The 20,552-nt window shown below is 34.4% G+C and overlaps 1 protein-coding gene across 2 annotated transcripts; it reads right to left on the reverse strand.

The window, feature by feature from the left end:
- Positions 1-10,851, reverse strand: LOC109325801. 2 transcript variants are annotated; one of them, XM_019558367.1, is made up of 13 exons: positions 10,659-10,851; positions 9,747-10,331; positions 8,482-8,807; positions 8,264-8,356; positions 8,076-8,166; positions 7,417-7,510; positions 5,100-5,197; positions 4,905-4,974; positions 3,454-3,557; positions 1,927-2,043; positions 1,112-1,188; positions 819-863; positions 1-746 (listed from the first exon to the last, which is right to left on the reverse strand). In XM_019558367.1, exons 2-13 carry the CDS (start codon positions 10,071-10,073, stop codon positions 239-241), a joined length of 1,950 nt encoding a protein of 649 aa, XP_019413912.1. In that variant the 5' UTR covers positions 10,074-10,331; positions 10,659-10,851; the 3' UTR covers positions 1-238. The 2 variants fall into 2 exon arrangements, with proteins under 2 accessions (XP_019413912.1, XP_019413913.1); XM_019558368.1 differs by lacking the exon at positions 10,659-10,851 and adding an exon at positions 10,443-10,461.

The following is a 20,552-nucleotide window of genomic DNA, read 5'->3' on the forward strand; positions in this document are numbered from 1 at the left end:
TATTTGTGAACACTTATTATATTATCATATAAACTTTGCATATACATCAAATGAAAATTGTCCTCCCTTTGTACCATATTCATTTACATTCTCAAAAAAACTAGCTTCCATCATTCACAAGACATCACTCTTCTGCCTAGGAAATCAACAAAATTTGTTATAGCTCAAAATGAGCACCAAATTTGAAGGCAGCATATTAATATAAACCATTCAACCCCTACCATCTCAGGATCTACCATTATGAACTTCCAATGCTATCGACTCGATCGATGACATCCAAGGCCTTCATTCGGTCAATATCGAAGTCGATGACAGGAACAGATGATCTCCTTGTGTAGAATGTTTCATTTTTAGTTTCACTTATTGGGGAATGATTACTACTCTTGCACAACCTGTGGTGTTTACTCAACCTATATTTGGCAGTGTCAAATTCTTGGCTCTTGCTAATACCTGGTGTAAGTTTTCTCTTGCCAACATCTAGAAGCATTTGTTGGTCTTCAACTGTTAAGGTGGGAGAAGTAGAGTATGCTTTCTGTGCAAGTAACGGTCTGGTTTTGTCATTAGGAGAACGAATCGGCGATTTGATAGATCTTATTCCTCCGTTAGTAACTCTTGTTTGACTTACTAGATGATGAAGCCAGACAACAAGTTCAAGTATATAAGCTTCGGTTTTGTCCTTATCAGCATGGTGTAGTGTTTCAATTCTCAACAAGCCAGTCAGGCCAGGTTTATGGTTGATCTCAGACCTATATGAAATTATTCGAAAATATTAAGTAAAACATAAAGGATCAAATCATGAAGGATAAAAAATTACTTACCCTGTATTCGCCCATTCTCCAACCCATCCGAAGCCATGATGAGCTCTGAATAAACACAATTGGAAGTGACAATTAACTACTAGAACTTTAACATGTAAATGACAGAACAGAACAAATAAATAATGGTAATGTCTGAAGCAACATAAGCATACTGAAATGCGCTTTCATGCATAGAATGATGGACATCACTGTTTATCTCTATAATGAAAAAAGTGAATTTAAACAAACATAACATAGTACAAATGAAATTGTAGGATAATTAAGAATTGCTTAGTAAGGGCTAGAAAATTTACTTTGTTGTGTTCGCAGCGATAGGAACGAGCCATTGCAATGTTTTCTCCATTTCAGCTTTGATTTGTGGGACTGTAAGCTATGAGAATGTTTACATCATTTCAGATTTCAATTTAAAACATTGCTTACAGTCCATAAATAAATAGGCAATGCATCACAATCTTGTTGTAACTGCTTTGACAAAATGGAACTTTAATAAAATGATGAAAAGACCGAATTGGTCCAGTCATTAATGAACATCTGATGAATTTAACTTAGTTGAAACCCTGTTATGGTGGTTATATAACAATACACAGGCATGCCATTTTGAAGTGGCAACATGAAAATACATGTTTACTTTTTCCTAATATATAAATATAAATGCCTAAGTTAAGTAAAAGGAAAAACCAGATATAATAATTTATTTTAACAGTAAGGTTGTTGCTTAACGACCATGAAGTCACAACTTCAAATCCCGTAAACAGTCTCTCCGCTTGCGGGGTAAGATTGCGTACATCTACCATTCCCAGATTCCACTAAGTGGGAGCCTCGTGCAGTAAGCCGCCTTTCTTTTTTAATTGGAATGCATATTAGATATCATATGGAGAAAACTGTCTGGAAAATATGAGCAGGTTTTTTATTCTGGATTGGTAAACTAAATACAACTTAATGATATAACACAGATAAATGGAACCATTAAAAGATGAAAATTCCAACTCTCTTTAACTTTTAATGGACAAATAAGGAGAGATCATGATAACCGCTCATGAATCTATAGCATGCATATTCAGCTTCAAATATACAGAATAAATAAGAAAGATAAACATGGCATATGTACCTCTTCTTTAACCTGGAACAACTTCAACTTCGAACGTAGCGCTGTTCTTACATTAGGCGGCAGCCCATGATATAAGGCATCCCTTGTATTAGGAGGCACGGAACTCGATCGAGATACCTGATACATTCAAATGTCAGCTTAGGAATACCCTTGACTAAAGTTTTACAACCAGTTTCTCAGATGCAAGCACACTACACTAGTGAGTAGTGACAATTTGATACTTTAACAATTGTGAGAAGCATTACACTTCAAATATTATTACACTATTAAATGGATGCTTTTCTTGACAACTGTGATAACTATCCTAAAATTATTACATATCCAATAATTTCTAGACATTATTTTTTTTATCTACAACATTAATGATTCAACCAAAGAACATTTAAGTATTTTTTGGTATTCTATATTATTTTCCTTATCATACAAGAAAATATTATATAAAAAATGAACCTAGTGAAAGGAGTGGCACCCATTGAAGTAAAGATAGTAAAATTGCAACAAGGATGATTAGGACATGTGAGAAAAATCAGTTAGAGGAGTTGATAAAAAAAATTGCATCTCCTATAATCAGATCAAATTGATTTGAAAATGAGGTAGGTAAACATAATTATGACAAATTATTTTTCAAGATAAAACATCATGTAGAGAATTTTCATTTGTATTTAGAGTGTTAATGATCTTCATCTGGTTCCAAGTTTTTGTGAACCTTTGACTCTTACATCAATTTATCAACCTAGAACCAGTAGTCATTGACAAGATAAATTTTTTTTTGGCACTACGAATGGTATCCCCCAACCCTATGGATAAGGAACTAGTCCCTTTCGGGGTGCGTGACTGCCCCTCTCAACCAGCATCGCTCCCAGGAATCAAACCCTTGACCTTTTTGGTCTTTCCGGGGATCTAACAGGGTCTTACAAGATGTATATTTGATCACCAGACGAGTTTGGATAAACTAACAGTGCAGCTTAGACAAGCCATCTTAAATCAACCCTCTCCTGCAGCACAATACTTCAAGCAAACTCTAAAAGTATCCAAGCTAGTAAATAAGATGGCCCTAACACAAAATTCTCACATTCTACACTAATATTAAAGAGAAAAAGTTGCAAATAAAGATTCAAAAAGGGGGCAGAAATGTTGAGGAAGAGAGTATCAAGGTTAGATAGCACCATAGGACAGGTATTATCGAGGATAGGCGATAATTTGGTGAGTATGCACAAATCAACCAGAACCAGCAATACACCACCATAACCCCAATTATCCAATAACTAGACAATTGAGTTGAAGGTTGCAAGGAGACCTTAAAAACAAACTATTGTCTATGTCTGTGTGAATACATACATTTTCTCTTTTCTTTCCCCGCTCAATTTTTTGTTGATAAACATTTGGACATAGTTAGGAGAAATAAGAAACACAATTGTAATACCGGGATATAATCGGAAACCCAAAATAGATAACCAAATTTCCATGTCAATTTTCAAAAATAAGTAAAATTTTAGATCGTCGAACTTGAGAGAATTTTTTACTCACAAGGGTATCAAGTTGATTAATAATGTTTGCATAATGCAAGGCAAGACCAGCAGACCCCAATGTTTTATGGTTTCCTTGAGAACATTTTGCTTCCTTAACATTATCTGCAAGGTTGAACAAGGAAACAAATATAAACATTTATACGATGAAAGTCTAATTCACTTACCTTTATGCACACAGCTTCATATCAAAGAACTGAAAGTACACAATCTTTGCATTTATAATAGCCTAAAGACAATGATGGGCTTTGATGTCCTTAGCTAAATACCATATCCAGAATTTTGGTCCAAAGTCAACTTACCCCAAATGCTTTTTCTGTTAGATCTGATGATTTAAATTATGGACTGCATCACAACGATGCGACCGCATCGGACAGCATCGAACAACATTTGGGCGGCATCAGACCGTATTAGATTCAAAAAAAAAATTTTATCATAAAATAATTCACACTGCAACGACTGCAATTGCAGTAACCGCACTCGTGATCGCAATTGTAGTTTAAAACACCATTGATAACTAAAGAACCCATTGGACACACCCACATGAAGACCCATAGAAATGAATAACTGAAAAGATAAAGAGGGTTTTGGCACAATGACAACAGAGGCCTGCAAGAGCGCACTGTTGACTGTTGTGGTTCCGTGGTGAATTTCAGTTGGTTCCGGATGCATCTCGTGTTCATGATGGGCGTGTGTGATTTAACCGTTTAATGGAGAAATGGCTCTGTGATGGTGAGAATCTTTAGCCATTGGGCACAGGGTGGTGCACTTTGGCTGAGTCTCTTAGAGTTTTGAGGAGTGTATCAGTAGTGTAGCAGTAGGGGCCTCACACGTTTGTCACGTTATTTAAGCTGACCAAAGTGCATATTTATAAAATTTAGGGATCATATTGCACATTGTTAAAGTTTAAGGATTGAAGTAAATATAACCCAAAGTTCATGGGATCAATCCGACTTCTCCCTTTTTCAAACAGGGAAAATTTGAGACAAATCTGGTTGTATCCTTTAGGTGTGACCGTGTCCAATAGAGTGATGAAAAAGCTAACCGAAGGACCAAACTGCACATTTAGACACTTTTGGAAGTGGATTACAACTTTCTAAAGTTAAAGAACCAAATTGCATGTGGTCAAAAGTTCAGGGGTAAATTGAAACTTTCCGAAAATTTTAAGTCTATGAACAGCAAAGAGTTTGTTAATAAACAAATAATGCAGTCTTTCTATAAACAGATCTGGGGATTTTAGATGTTTATAAGTAAAGAAAGCATTTGATATCTCTCTCCCATTCCCTGTTATTCATACTCGGGGATCAAAATATAAAGCGGATCCTCTTTGGTGTCCCCTCCAGTCAAGAATTAGGGTCTCACAATGAATAGCCAATATGCTTTTTTTATCTCATGCCTTTATTCATTCATGCTAATCATAATGGACAATCTTTCAAATTCTGAAAAGTATACCAGCAATACCAAATGCTTCATGTATCTCTAAATGCAGAAAATGAACAACTTCCACAAGCTTTTCAATCACCTGCACATACAATAATAAAATTATATATTTGTATGACATGAAAATGTTTTCAGAAGCTGAAAAGAATAGACTTATCTTTGCAGAAAGAGAAATTTTTATTACATAGAAAAGACTTATCTTCTTACCTGTTCCAAGATCTTGGACCACAGTGATTTTTTCTTCAAATTCCTTACATGTTTATTTTGAATCTTCAGCTCTGCTCTTAAAATTGCAATGCTGTCTCCTACACATTTTATAGACATTGACAACATAAAATCAGGGTACTCATTGCCATATAGATTTATGTTTCAGATATACGGTTTACAACATATTGAACTTAAAACGGTAGACTGCAAAAGGATGGGCCATATGAAATTCAAATTACACCATTCATCTCCCAAGTTGTTGTCCAACTTATAAGGACAATTTGACAAAATCGCAGGAAATAATATCATGCTAATTCTTGAACAACTGTGTCAATAATCAATACAACCATAATGCACAGTTTATAATGGCAATATGTTATTCTTGCTAAACAACTTTAGAAATCCAAGTTCCATTAATTCCTGTTGGGACAGCGATACCTAATAGGGTAAAAATTAATTATCACAAAGTCATAGGCCAAATAGGCTTTTCCATCTGTCTTCTTTACAGAGTGCATTAGTGCACCTGTTTGTCAACTCTACTCTCATGATAACTCCTTGATTTTTCCGAAAGTTTCATGGTAGAGAGGGGGTTAATGAGTTAGTGCCACTTCTATTTTTATTTGACTCCATTCATCTTTACCTGTTCCGAACTCAAGAACTTGAGTCCTTGATCCCTCGGGAGTATTCACTTGTAGATACGTTTTAGTTCTCCACTCACTCTCACAATACAGACAGTTCTCTTGAAAATAAACTTGTAAGGAAGTCAAAGCTCCCTCAAAGATCAAAGCTGTTGTTTGGACTACTGTCCTTAACAGGATTAACACTAACGGCATGCTCTAGAAGTGAAAACCTCTTACCACTTTATCTCCTGATATGTGCATAAAGATAATGTGTTGTTCAAATTTAGAAACTGGAGCTCATATTTTTTTGGCATTGTTGGGATGCGAATTTTCTTAGAATAAGTTGCTTCAAATCTTTGAAGAGGCTTGGATTTTCTTCTTTCTTACTAAAATTAGAGGCTCTGGTCTTGTAAGCTCAAAGATGCCAAACTCCATGTAGCAAGTATGAAAATGTTGTGTCAGATGAGTGGATACACTAGACAATATAAATATTACAAGTGAATGCATTAGGGAGAAAGTCTGAGTAGTTCGTATTGTAGAAAAAGATGGCAGCATTGTGCCTTTGGTGGCTTGGACATGTCTGGAGGAGAGCGTTAGAAGCCTCAGTAAGGAGAGTAGATCAAATTGAGGTTAGTCCAATTTCTAGAGGAAGAGGAGACCAAGAAAAGCCATATGCGAAACAGTTAGTAAAGATTGAGATAAATGTTTTGGCAATATACATTATTTATGATAAAGCATTATGGCATGATTCGATCCATGTAGTCGAGCCCACCTAGTGGGATTAAGACTTGGTTTTGTTGATTTTTGTTGGTCTATATGGTTCGAAAGGAATAGTGAAATAGTCAATGCTCCATTTCAACTATAGACTTAAATTGGAATAGTTTGCATTTGTTTAGTGCTCTTGTCATGGTTCCTTTAGGGGTGTTTATTTGTTAGACATGCAAAGGGATTGGCATGCTTTGTTGAATGCTTTGTATCTTTGGTTTAGTTAATTCTATTTATCTATTTTTTGTGAGGATGGCCTATTCTCTTCTTTTGTACTTCTTCCCATGCAATGCTATTTCTTCAACAAAAAATCAGAGAGCACATAAAGTTGTCTTTCATCATATGTAAATTTTCTTTGGTTCTACCTCAAGAACAGCTGCATAGAGTGTTTTGATATTGTTCTCCTGCTTCAGGTAAAAGATGAAAGGGTCTTTTTGAGTTTAGAGCATTTCTTAATAATTTAACAATAGATACTCATCATGGAACAGGAAGCACAAATCTTAAAGGTGGTGCACGGTTTTTGCAGTTCTCGGATGTATTCGGCTGGAGGTGGAATGCTTATATTGTGCAGAGTTTATAGCTATCCTCACCACTGTTATTGAAAAAAAAAACTATTTGTGTCTTTGGTGATAAGCCTGTGGTTTGTTTAAGAAAACATCCCTCCAGCATATGCAAAAGGGTCCAAGAGATTTATTGCACTGAATGAGATTCTTTGTGTTTGTTTTATCTATTATTGTTGCTGTTAAGGAGATCTTCTTGCTTTACTATTTTTTATAACTTTCTGCATGGAGTTTACACAACTTAAAATTTCATGCACCAAACCAAACTAACAACATTATGGTATTCTATTCAAAATAACTACTTGTTGCCTTGTTGGTAAACAATGAAAGAATAGGGACACATGTAGAAGGGACCGGGACTGCATTACATACCTGTTCGTGTGGCACTTGTGTTGTCTTCTTCTTGAAGCTTGCGCCGATAATCTTGATCAAACCTGTCTAGTGCATGCATTTCATGATATAGTTCCTGCGCCCCATTAAAAGTTTTTGTTTGGATCAGATAACTCTTGGAAGATAATCAGTGCAGCTTTAAGAAATAAGAGCAAACTCTCAATGTATAGATTGTCAAGGACCAACTCTCCTAAAGCTTATGCTATTAGATGAGGCTCGAGATTCCAGACTGGTTTAATATCCCTATGAAGCACCCTCACGCACAAACCTGATGGCTTGAAGTGTGGAATCCATAGATAAAGCATAAGCCCACTTTACCTTGTCCGGATAGTTATCAGTCATGTGGTACGAGTACAAGTATGTAGTTCATAATGCTTTACATTATTACAAGACTTTCTCTAAGGTGTTCCTAATACGTGGTACTATAGTTTCGGTGCACATTACACAGGGTTAATGGGAGAGCCCTGTAACTATCACTGCCGGAGTTCAACTTTATTTGGAAGAATGATGAATTTCAAGGATTGCACTCGTAACCACTTGATCATAGAGGATCTATTAGGTAATACTCAAATATGCAATCGAGATGAAATGAAGAGATAAAGACAGTTATATGCCATGTTCCTAATACTAGTTATACTCACAGCCGTATACAGAACCAATGTCATCATCTGTTGCATCACCATCTGTGCCTCCTCTTTCAAATGCTTTTGTGGTGTAAGCTCTGAACCTAACCTACACATCAAAATGGATGAAGCAAAATAATTAACACTACACTAGATGTTGCAAGAAAAAATACAAAGTAAAATAAAATCAATTCAACTAGCATTACTTCTGAAAATAGCGATCCAAGTTGTGCCACTGAGGATCTTTACAACGATTTCCAAAACGCACAACTTCACCTGAAAATATTTTCAGTTCTTCTCTGCAACAGCAGTACAAGTTAGTGATAAATTTGAATGCCAATAATAGTTGAAAAAGATAAGCACCAAATCAAAGGTAGAAAGATAGTGGGCAATTAGATTACAGAAATATTCAACAATAATCTACCTCTTGTCTTCTGCAGCAATTCTTAGGAGTTCATTCATATCACTGGAAATCAAAGTTTGCACTCCATCAGAAGGTAAAACCACCTCTTTTAAATGTGTAATGTTCTCTTTTGAAAGAGATTGCATTAGATTGACCCCCTTAACAATTGTGTTTGCAACTTCGAAGGCCAAAATTGAAATTTTATTTCCTTTCGTTGCCGCACCTGATGTAAAACCACTGCTCAAATTAAAATTTGTCATACTACTACCTAGAGTGTCCAAAACATCAACCGCCTTGCCAAGCCCAACAGTACTAGCTCTTCCGAAAAGTGAACTCATTTCAGAGACCTGTAACAGTGTAATGCACCAAAAGATAAGATAAAAAGACAATCCTTTTTTTTACTTCAGTTAAGAGGTTTTGGCTTCAAGAATAAGGCCAAAATTGTGAGGCAATTTGTAGTGTTATGCATTAAGCAAATGAATTCAACACGTGGACTTTTGAAGGAGTTTCTATATTCAATATGCATTAGGCAAAGTCACTAGTCTGGTCTCTTGACTTATTATTCTTGTTTCATTTTACTTCCTTTTGGTTTGAGGGGGGTCTCTATCCACCATGATTCTACTTATCTCTCACTTGAATAACTACATTGATGAGAGAAAGAGCAAGACAAATTCTATATGACTATAATGATCTATTTCTTGCAAAAGATGGTCTCACAAAGCATAAAACTAATTATATATTAAGATACTCCATTTTTTAAACATGGTTCTAACCCATCCTTCCCTCATAAAAAAGGGCGGCCAATACATGAGGCTCCCACTTAGTGGGGTTTAGGGAAGGTAGATTTATGGAGTCTTACGTCCACAAGTGGAGAGACTGTTTTCAGGAATTGAACCAATAACCTCATGGTCACTTAGCAACAACCTTATTGCTGTGTCAAGCTCACGCTCTATCCTTCCCTTATATAGTCATAATATTTCTCATCATTCCAATAAACAGTTAGTCCGGCTGCAGGCAACGAAGCCAATGGAAACATATAATTCAAATACTTGATATCATGTGAATTAGGTTATTATAGACATTCTAAGGAATGAAACTGTTAGATAACCAACTATCACGGTGAAGGGCGAATAATTAGTTTGCAGATTCAACCATTACAATACCAGAAGATAGATATCACATCTCAGCTACCCTTCTGATGCTTCTGTCACGCGTATATAAGTGTGTAATATGCAAATATAAGGTTTAAAAAGATCGAATCAAGCACGAGAGAGATATTTTCTTACCTTCAGAAGAGCAGCCTGCTTGGACTTAGTTGATCTGGACTTATGCAATGAAGCCTTGGATAGAATAGGAATCCCATCATTCATATCACCGCCACTCAACCGAAACGAAACCTTCTCCATTCCAGGAGATGAAAACGACTCTTGTTCTTTCCGATCCATGTCATTGTCAACAGGAGGCAAAGGTGAATTGCCATTCACATTTTGATAAGTCATTCCAGTCTCGTTATTAGAATGACCATTACCACGTCCCGTGCTTTCGCTCATAGCATTATCTACAGCTACACCATCTATAGCGCCTTTTTTTGACCTTGAGCAAACACCCCCCATATGTTCAATTCTAGACACTATGTTTTACTGTCACTACACAACTTTGTCCCTACAATAATACCCTATAGCTTAAAAAGTTCTCTATTTTCCTTAGAATCTCATAAGACAAAACTGAAGTTACCCAACATGTAGCAATTTAGACTTCAAAGACAAGCCTTCAATTCAAAGGATGTTATAGTCAAGACACAAACTTTGAATATAACAATGTTGATCAGCATACAGTTCCACTCCATCATGTATGTTGAAAACACCAAAAATCTGAAATCAAGAAAAAGTGAAAACTTAAACCCAAAATTATAAGATAAAAAAAGATACAAGACAACCCATAATTACATACTTCACTCATTAAAACCTATGAATCCAACATACCTTCATCATAGAGAGAAATTCTTATAATAATTACTTACAAAGTTATGATTAATAACATAACAACAGCTTATGATGTAAAACCAAACCCAGCTCATAAAAATAACATCAAAGGTAAAAACTTTGATCAAATGGGCATAAAAAAAACCAAATAATAAAAACAAAAATAGTAAAAAGAACCCAATATAGAAAATGATTAAAGGAAACAGAAAAACATACAGAAGTAGAGATCTATGAAGAGTTGAGTGTGTAGCATTGTGAAAGGAAAAGGGTGAAAGAAGAAAAGATAGGTTGAGTCAGAAGTGTGTGCAGTAGAAGTGACAGTGATTGATAGACACAAAGAGACTCTTATGTCATTGTCTTTTTCTCTATGTTTGGTTAAGAAGTCAAAACTCAAAGCCTACCAACTCTTTTTACACGTTTACCAAGGAGTTCTATTGACTTATTGGCAAGTTCATAATATCTATGCTAATCAATCAAGAAAATATCATAATTTAACTCATGTGTTTGATTAGATCCTCTATTTCTTTCAAATAAATTGAATAAAATCATGGTAGTCCAATTTCTGTGTTGCATAGTTCAACTCATAAATAAATAGGTAGGAAATTTATTATGTCTGGTCTAGGCTATTGTTTCTTTAATACATGAGGATCCAATGAACCTTACTGGATAATTAATTAATTTTTTTCTGTGTGTCATTTGTAATAAATATATTAATCAAATAATTAATATTTTATTCATTCTAGGAATTTAATAATATTTTATATCACTAGTCTAACATGTTATTGAAGAAAGACATAGATTAAACATACTTAAGATATTATGTCTTGATGGAAAAACTACAAATATTATATCTCAAAATATAAAACAAATCGGTTTTAGAAAAATTCATATTATAAACCATGAATGAAAAGATTGTAAATTTTATTAAGAGTATAATATTTATATATTAACAGTACAAATATTTATACATTGTTAGTATATCACTTACCATATTATTATTATTATTTTAAATAAAAAAGGATTAAAAATAAATGATGGATAATGTACTCATAATATATAAAAAAATTATATTCTCATTATATACATTTTTTTTCTCTTTTATTAATAAGAGTTATAATTCATTAATTAATATAAGAGTGTAATATATATTCACTGTCAGTTTAAATATTTATACATTACATTATTTAACATTTATTTAAATTACTTTTTGAAAAGTCAATAATGATTAAATATGAATGTTGTACACACATTTTTTCCGGCAAATTTACTCTGGTTGTGCAGTTTGACTATATTATTACCAAACTAGTGTAACTTTTTTATTTATTACTAAAGTAGCGCACCTTTATGTAAATCGGTCATAAGATATGCGTTTTCCTAATTTTTTTTCTCTTGGTCCTACCAAATTCGGCAACTAAGTAGAAGTTTATTTTTTTAACATTTTCCTATGAAACTCGTTAACCATGAAGAAGTTTGCTTCTTTTCTTATTATTTCACCCAACTAAAATCGTCAATAGGGTTAGAAGTTTAGTTTTTAACACTCCAAAATCGGCACTTGGGTAGTAGCTTTATATTTTTTTTACTTCTCTCGTAAAACGCCTACTTCATTAGAGTTTTATTTAGTGTTCTAAGTTAGTAACTGTCTAACACATATGAAGCTAAAAATATATATGATGAATGTGAGTGGCATATCATGACACTTCAAATGATATAGAATTCCATTAATAACTAGAATTTTTGTGGATCAGGAACCTGGGTTTAGGTTCAGGGTGAAGAACTTCACTACCTTTGTAGCAACCGAATGTATGTACTAATTAAAAACAATTGTACTTTACTCAATATTAAGAGATTTCTGACAAAAAAAAATAAGAGTGAGATTCACTTACTCTAAGAGTAAATTTTTTTAAACTTATTCATCATTCTAGCCATCAATTCTACAGATATCTAATTGTTACTCACTCATTCTAGAGATATCCATCAATTCTAGAGCTAAACTTACGAGTTTCATAGGAAAATGTTAAAAAAAATAACCTCCTACTTGGTTGCCGATTTTGGTGGGACCAAGAGAAAAAAATTAGGAAAACGCCTATCCTATGACCGATTTACATAAAGGTGCACTACTTTGGTAATAAATAAAAAAGTTACACTAGTTTGATTATAATATAATCAAACTGCACCACTAGAGTAAATTTGCCCATTTTCCCCCTCTTCATATAATAAATTCCCATTCATAGTAACGTGTCATATACTCATATCTAACATGGTGAAATGGAAATTTAGCTGGAATTGACTACACCATTTATGTAGATTTTGGTTATTTGATGCAAAACCTTGTGCTAACAAGACCCAGTTGTTAGAATTTTTATCTCTGAGAAATTAGCTTAGTACAAGTAAGAGACATATTAACTTAGATTTGTATTGTTCAATTATCACATGTTTAGAATATACTAGTTTTTAGCACGTGATAATGTCGCAAATATACGTACTTTTGAAAAAAATGCATTTCATATCATTTACTATAACGTAAGAAACACCAACAACCTCTATATATTGAAGTAATCTTTACTCGTGCATTACATTTCGGATGCAATTGCCTTTTTTTTCCTGTCAATATTTTTTAACTAATTACAACTGATAATATATTAAGTGATTCATAATGTGAGATAGAATATGTGTTTCTCCAATACATTAAATCCAATATTAGCTGCTAAGGATTGTGATTCCGCAATCAAATGGGTTACCATGTGGGTAGCCTGATATCAAAACCGCATCAGAAGGAAGAAAAAATTAGTAATATGGAGTTCTATGCTTGTGTACAGTTGGAATGATGTTTCCATTTTATCATATAACATTAATAAATTTATAAAATATTTTGTTTTTTGTATAGTTTATTTTTAAGTAAAGGTGGGAGAGGAAATAGGTTTATCTAACATTAATAATTAAATTGTATTTTTGTATGTATTTTTATATTACAATTTCATATATAATAATATTAGTTATATTAAAATAATAAATATAAATATTATTATTAATATAATTAAATAGATCAATTTATTATGCTGATAAGCTTTTATATGGACTAAAATCTAATATGTTAAGCTAAATATTTGAAAAGAATGTGAGCCTAATTTATTTACAAAATCTGATCTAACATTTTATAAATCAAATAATAGGCATGTATTAGGTGATTTAGGCTGTTTGCACCCTTATTATTAATATTGGCAAGTAGGGCCGTATTATTCGCCATGTCTGTGCCTAAACAATGTTTGCCTAAATTAGGATGGGCCTCGACATGTTCGTTTTAAAATAGGGTATGAAACTGCTCGACCTAAACATGGACAGTGCAGACTTGTCAGCCGCCCTAAATAAAACTACAAAAAATATATATACAGGTATGCAAAATAAACAATATATAATTTGTATACAAATATATTTATCATAATAAACAATCATACAAATGGAGCAATACATACAAAATATAAATGTATATATAATAGAAAATATACAGAATATATAATTTACATACAAAGTACAAAAACATATGCATATATATAATATAGAAAATACAAATGCATATATATACATAATAAGAAAATGATAGTATCTTTTATATTTGATATACAAATGTATATATAACAGATGAACCATACCTTCTCACATTTGACAAATATATATATATATTTGCCTATTTGATGTTCAATAATTTATCTAATCATGTCTGTTGGCTGCCTGTTTTGCATGCTTGAAATGCCAGTGGGCAAATAGGGCGTCTTGGACAGAAAATTTAGGACGGATAGATACATTTTTCATACTTTGTACACCAAATAAGTGGAGACGGATGGGCAAATCCCATGAACTTTATCCAAATTGTAAATAATACTTATTATAGGTATTATGAGTTAAGAAAAAGAGGGGAGTTAAATTGGATAAAATAAATAAATTTCAAGCATATAGCTCAACCACTCTTCAATAAGTTTAAATCAAGTCAAGTTTGTGAAGTTTAAAAGTAATAAAGAAACTTAAATGAGTTCAAAATCAAGTAACAAAAGAACATGAAGATATCAAATTAGATTCTTATAATTGATTTTTATAATATATAGTAGAGTTTAATATATATGGATAGTCATTATAAAGTTTTTTTTGTGTGTATAAGAGGGCTTAATAGCCAAAAGAAAACAGAAGAAAGAAAACTAACATCCTCCACAAAAAATCGTAGAGGCTTTGTCTAACAAAAGATTAACATAACAAAAAGTAGGTGCAAAATCATAAATTTTAGACTGCATGGACTCCAAGCCATGCTTCGCAAATATATCAGCTACGATGTTTGCTTCTCGAAAATCATGAGACGACACAACCTCTTGGAAAGGCAATCTAAGGTTACGGATCTGGTCCACCAAAATATAACAAGGATGGTGTCGAGGACAGCCTGTGCCCAACAACTAGATGCTACACACAAAATGAGATTCAACACAAACCTTCATAAAATGCCATTGATATAGCAACCGTAGACCAATCCAAATCCGCCACAGCTCTACCCGTGTCACAGAACATTGCCCCAACTGATGAGAAAAGGCAAAAAGAAAGGTTCCCAACTCGTCCTGAATCACTCCCCCACAAGCAGCCAAATTTTTAGACCCAGATACCCCACCATCCGAATTTAATTAAACCCATACAACATCTAGAGGAGTCCAGTGGATAATGGGTAAATTTGCCACAGCATGTCTCACAACCGAATGTTGACCCAACCGTATAATCCCACCACTGCTGCTAGTACGACCCCAAATTTTAGAAACTAAGTGGTGATGAGTAACCACCATATTCTCAAAAAGTACTATATTTTTATTCCTCCAAATAACATTGATGGTCATTCCAAAATTGAGTGACGAATCCATCCGACCAACTTCCTGTCGAGACCTGATTAAGTTTGAACAGATCCAAGGTTGCAAGCTATCCATGAAGAAAGGATTCTGCAAATGAATCCCCAAGAGGCTGCTCCACACCTCTCTAACCCAGGGACAGTCCTGGAAGGCATGAATGGTAGTTTCCATATTTCTGCAACGCGGGCTAGACACATGTAAAGTCATAGACCGTTTGTGGCATTGATCATTTGTCGGGAGACCATTGGAGATGAGCCGCCACAACAAACATATAATTCTATAAGGTCTTACCCGAGACCATAAACCAGATGCCATGTCGAGCTTCGAAACGTCTAGATGGTCCGAGATGACAACATAAGCAGATGAGACTGAAAAAGCACAATTTTAGGACCCCAACCAAGCCACACTATCTTTTAAATTAGTATGAAAATGAGGATGCATTTCCAAAATTTTGTGAACAATTTCTGCTAGTACCATATTCAGAAGCAAGTCAAAATTCCAATCCCCTTTATGTTCCAAAAATTCAGCCATTGTCTTTGGGGCAGAACTTGAGTTGTGCCTAGTCTTGTGGAGGTTAGTGAGGGCCCCTAAATTAGGAACTCGAATATCCTCCCAAAACATAATAGATCTACCATTGCCCAATATTTATTGAAAGATTATCCTAAATGAAGGACCGCCTAGTTCTCAACCTTTTCCAAAAATGAGATTCCTTTGAGGACTTAGATATTATTGGTAGCATATCACTACCACATTTGTATTTTGACTGAATAACTTTGACCCACATATTTTCCTTATTATTTATAAACTTCCAAGCTCCTTTCATCATAAAGCTCTGATTGAACAAACATGAATGTCGAAGACCGATGCCGCCTGCCTACTTCGGCTTACACAAGGTTTCCCAATTCACCCAATGCATTTTCCTATTATTAGCAACCTCACCCTATATAAAAGACCTGTAGATTTTGTCCAGCCCATCACAAATAGAGTCCGGAAGAGGAGTAGTTTGTATCACATAGGAAGGGAGTGCTCAAAGCATTGATTTTGTCAAAGTCAAACTACCAGCAAAAGATAGTTGCATGTACTTCTAATTAGTTAAGGCTTGTTTGACTTTCTCCAAGATGTAATTGTACATGCTTCTCTTAGATCCCCATGTATGCATGGGCATCCCTGAGTACTTTCCCAAATCACAGGTTTGGTGGAAGCCAAACTCGCTGCCGAGTTCTTGTCTGACCGTTTCATGGACATTCTTAGAGAAACAAATTTGAGTTTTTTCTTCATTAACTCAAACATCGGAACAAGAACAGAATAAATTAAGATAGGTTGATATTACTTTAACCTGGTCCAAATTAGCTTCAGCAAAAAGAATTAAATCATTATCAAAGGCCAAGTGGGCGAGGGGAGGACCCATGTGACTGAGATGTATCAATTTCTAGAATCCTTGTTCTGTGGCAGCCAGGATTAGGTGAGAAAGACGTTCTATACATAGCACAAAAAGGTAAGGTGAGATGAGCTACCCTTGCTGAATACCCCTGCTCTGGTTTAAACGGGTTGAGGGCTTCCCCATTCCAAATGAGCTGCATAGTGGAAGAACAAATACACTGAACAATTAAATCATTCACAGTACTTAGAATGTAACGCCTCGAAAAACACTTCATGAATAATGTAATTAATCTCTTAGAAAAATGAGTAAAATTCATTTTTTGTAATATGTAATTTATATAAATCACAAATTGTTTTCCTTAAATACATTCTTTTTCCAATACGTCACATTTTTATAAATTGTGGAAGGAAAATAACTTATACGTAACAGTAATTAAAATGGTACAATATTTTCCTGAATGCTTTTCATTACAAAAGACTTGATCGTGCAACACACATCAAGCTTTTGCTTGGTCCCATACAATGTGTTTACAAACTACAATGTGTAATCTAATCATCACTTAAACTGAACTATACAAAATAGGTTGAGTTATTCAGCACTACCAAAAAACCCTACAAGATACCCTAACCCCAAAAGCAAAAAAGAAAAGGAAATGGCTCTTAACGGCTAGCTCTAGTGATAACGGTGGCACTAGAATCCTCACTCGGATCCTCCTCCTTCTCGGAGTCCAAAGAGAAATCTAACACTTCGATAGAATCCTCCATGCAGACTAACTCCAAACAATCCTCCTCATCAACTTCCATCTCCTCCATAGTGTCATAGGCCGAACCTCGCGATCTAATCCATGTTCCAACATCCGCCTGCGATTCTGGCATGGTTCGCTGAGCGGCTCTCCTTGACGGTGGGGAATAGATCACATCGTTCCAACTCCTTCGCCTCGTTGACGACCCTACGACAACTGGTCCACAAGGAGTTGTAGACTAGGTGGATGATACGATAGGTATCAGCCTCTGATCTGGCACAGTGAAAGAAGTCTATATGTCTGCATGATGAGATGAGAAGCGCATCATGGTGCCGTCACACACCATCTCCAGCTCCAAGGCACAAGGGTCTGTGTAGGTGTAGCGATTCGCATCAATCCTCTATGCCCCCTACCAGGATATCGAGAATCGGTAGCTCTGAATCCTTGCCGATTGGTCTATCTAGACAAGAATGTGTACCGAAAACAAGCAGAAAGAAATGGAGTAAGATATCTAATGAATATTTTTTATCGGCAATGTTGAATTATACAGACTATCACATTTAGATATAACACACATAATATACATACTATGTTATCACATACATAAATGCAAATGATGAATGATGTTTGTAACTCATACTATGAGGATTAATATCCACGAGTTCTATATGTGAATGCTATGTTTAGTTCATCTATCCTTACACCAATATCCTCCCAATAAAGTATTCAGAAATAATAGAGTGTACATGTCCCATAACAAGTCGATTTGAACGCACCAACTTAATCCTCGCAAGGATATATGATCGATCTGTTGCACTGGAACTTTTCATTTCAGGACGATGTCGTATCAAACATTTTATGGGCATCCATATCATCAATCTTGATTGCAAAGAGGGGTTGTCAGAGATCGTCTAGTTTGCATTGTGAGAACTGCCTGATCCAACAGAATACCTCATCCAGGAATACAAGGGACTCGTCTCACCTAGACTCTCCCTCAAGGATTTGTTGACGCGTCACCGCCATCACCGTCTTAATATCTCGGGGCTCGTTCGTCTCCTGTAATTTTTCTCTCCATTACTTCATTATTCACAATGAGTATGCACACTAACTGATGTTAGCAAATTAAATCTTTTAATCATTCTTTTATTACGATCAGCCCATCCTAAGACATCTCTCATCGAGAATGCTTCTAGTGGGACCCGATCTTAACATCAACAGAGGAAAACCTCATCTCCATTACGAACCATCGCTAAATCACCCTGAACGACCCAATGGTCAAGCCTCTTACGGTTACACGATCTTCTTGTGTGGGGAAAACATAACATTTCGGGTCTCGCCCTTAACAATGAAATTATTAACACTTATTATTTTGGTTATGATGAATTTCTTGTACAAACTCTCAAGAATTTAATATAATTTTTCTTTCTTACAAAGTTTACATCTTTGGGGTACATTATCCTCAATGGAGGAGTTTTATAGGTTTTATTAAAGAAGAATGAGTTTGACAAACTAGAACTTGAAGAAAAATGAAACATTGGTAAAAAGGTTATCATTGGACTATCTCCCAAGTGAGAGTTGGCGCTCAAGCGAGGGCTCTGATAATCGATTATACCTAAACGTTAATTGATTATCACAGTTACAAAATAAAATTACTAGGACCTCTCGCCCAAGCGAGAGCATGGCGGTCAAGCGACGAAAACAAGTCAAAAATTATTAGGACCTCTTCACCCAAGTGAGAGTTGTCGCTCAAGCGAAAAAAGCATGCCCAACTTTCTAGAGACTTCTCGCCCAAGTGAGGGCTCTGATAATTGATTATCCTAAACGTTAATCGATTATCATAGTGACAATTATTCGAGTAACGTTCATTCATGGATAACCATAATATTACTCCACACATAGACATAACTTAAACGATATAGATTAAGAAACCACACGTACTTAATTCAAATAAACAGACAATTGATTAAACACATGATTTCTTATTATCCAAAACAACTCCAAACTTTTGAGGTAGTTTAGGAGATCCAAATGTCATATTTTAACACCGCTATGTCACGATGTATTCTCTCTCACCTTAGATTGCCAAGTGAGTGATTCCCTTTAAGTGCGAACAAGTAGGTTGTCCAACTTCGGAAGCTTTGGAAGCAAACACAAAAACAAATTAGTGAGTTTGTGAGTTAAATTTTTGCATGATAACCCTAAGGTAAAGATATTTTAACCTATCATGGACTCAATCACTTTCATCTATCCGATCTAAGATTACATATTTTTGAACCATCATTTATCATCAAAAGTCTTGTTTAAGAAAACAATCCTTTTTAAAATAAGACTTTAACAAAGATTATACCTTTAAATTTAACACCAACTAATACTTTCAAAAAGACTTTTTAAGGCATATTCACCACTCTAAGGTGAGTTTCTTAACCAAAATCAACACTTTACAATCAAGATCTCTTAAGTAACACTTACCACTTTAAAGTAAGCTAATTCAAGTAATTCAATAAACTCTATGGTCATCTCAACACATTTCATTCTATATAAACCACAAGGATTGATAGTGTTGATCACATAACCAAGAATAACATATCAAAAGTTAATATTTTAATTCAAGATTTCTTAAGTTAAACTTACCACTTTAAAGTAAGCTTATCTTAACAACGTCTGCACTATAACTATTCTACTATCCAAGACTTCATAACACTTTAAGTTTATAAAGTCCTTAACACTTTAATTTCTAAAAAAATCACATAATCATATGTAACCACCACCAACATATTAACCATCCTCTCACTTTTATTTGACAATTAAGATAAAGACAAAGAAATAAAATATAAAGTATATTCAATAAAAATTACAATATAAAGTATATTCAATACAAAAAATATTCTCATTCACCAAAATAAAATATTGAAACTTAAATATTTGAGACCAAAAAGTAAAAATGTGGTCCGGTTTTCACCACACTAGTCATAATAATGGAAGAAAGGGAATAATTTTTTTTATTGAGTATAAAATTCTATTTATTCATGTTTTAATAATAGGATTTAATGCACGAAGTTAATTAAAATTTGATGTAATTAGTGGAAAAAAACAGAAATTCCATGACTGCTAAA

Source organism: Lupinus angustifolius, chromosome LG13 (assembly GCF_001865875.1).
Source record: "Lupinus angustifolius cultivar Tanjil chromosome LG13, LupAngTanjil_v1.0, whole genome shotgun sequence".
NCBI classification, from domain to species: domain Eukaryota; kingdom Viridiplantae; phylum Streptophyta; class Magnoliopsida; order Fabales; family Fabaceae; genus Lupinus; species Lupinus angustifolius.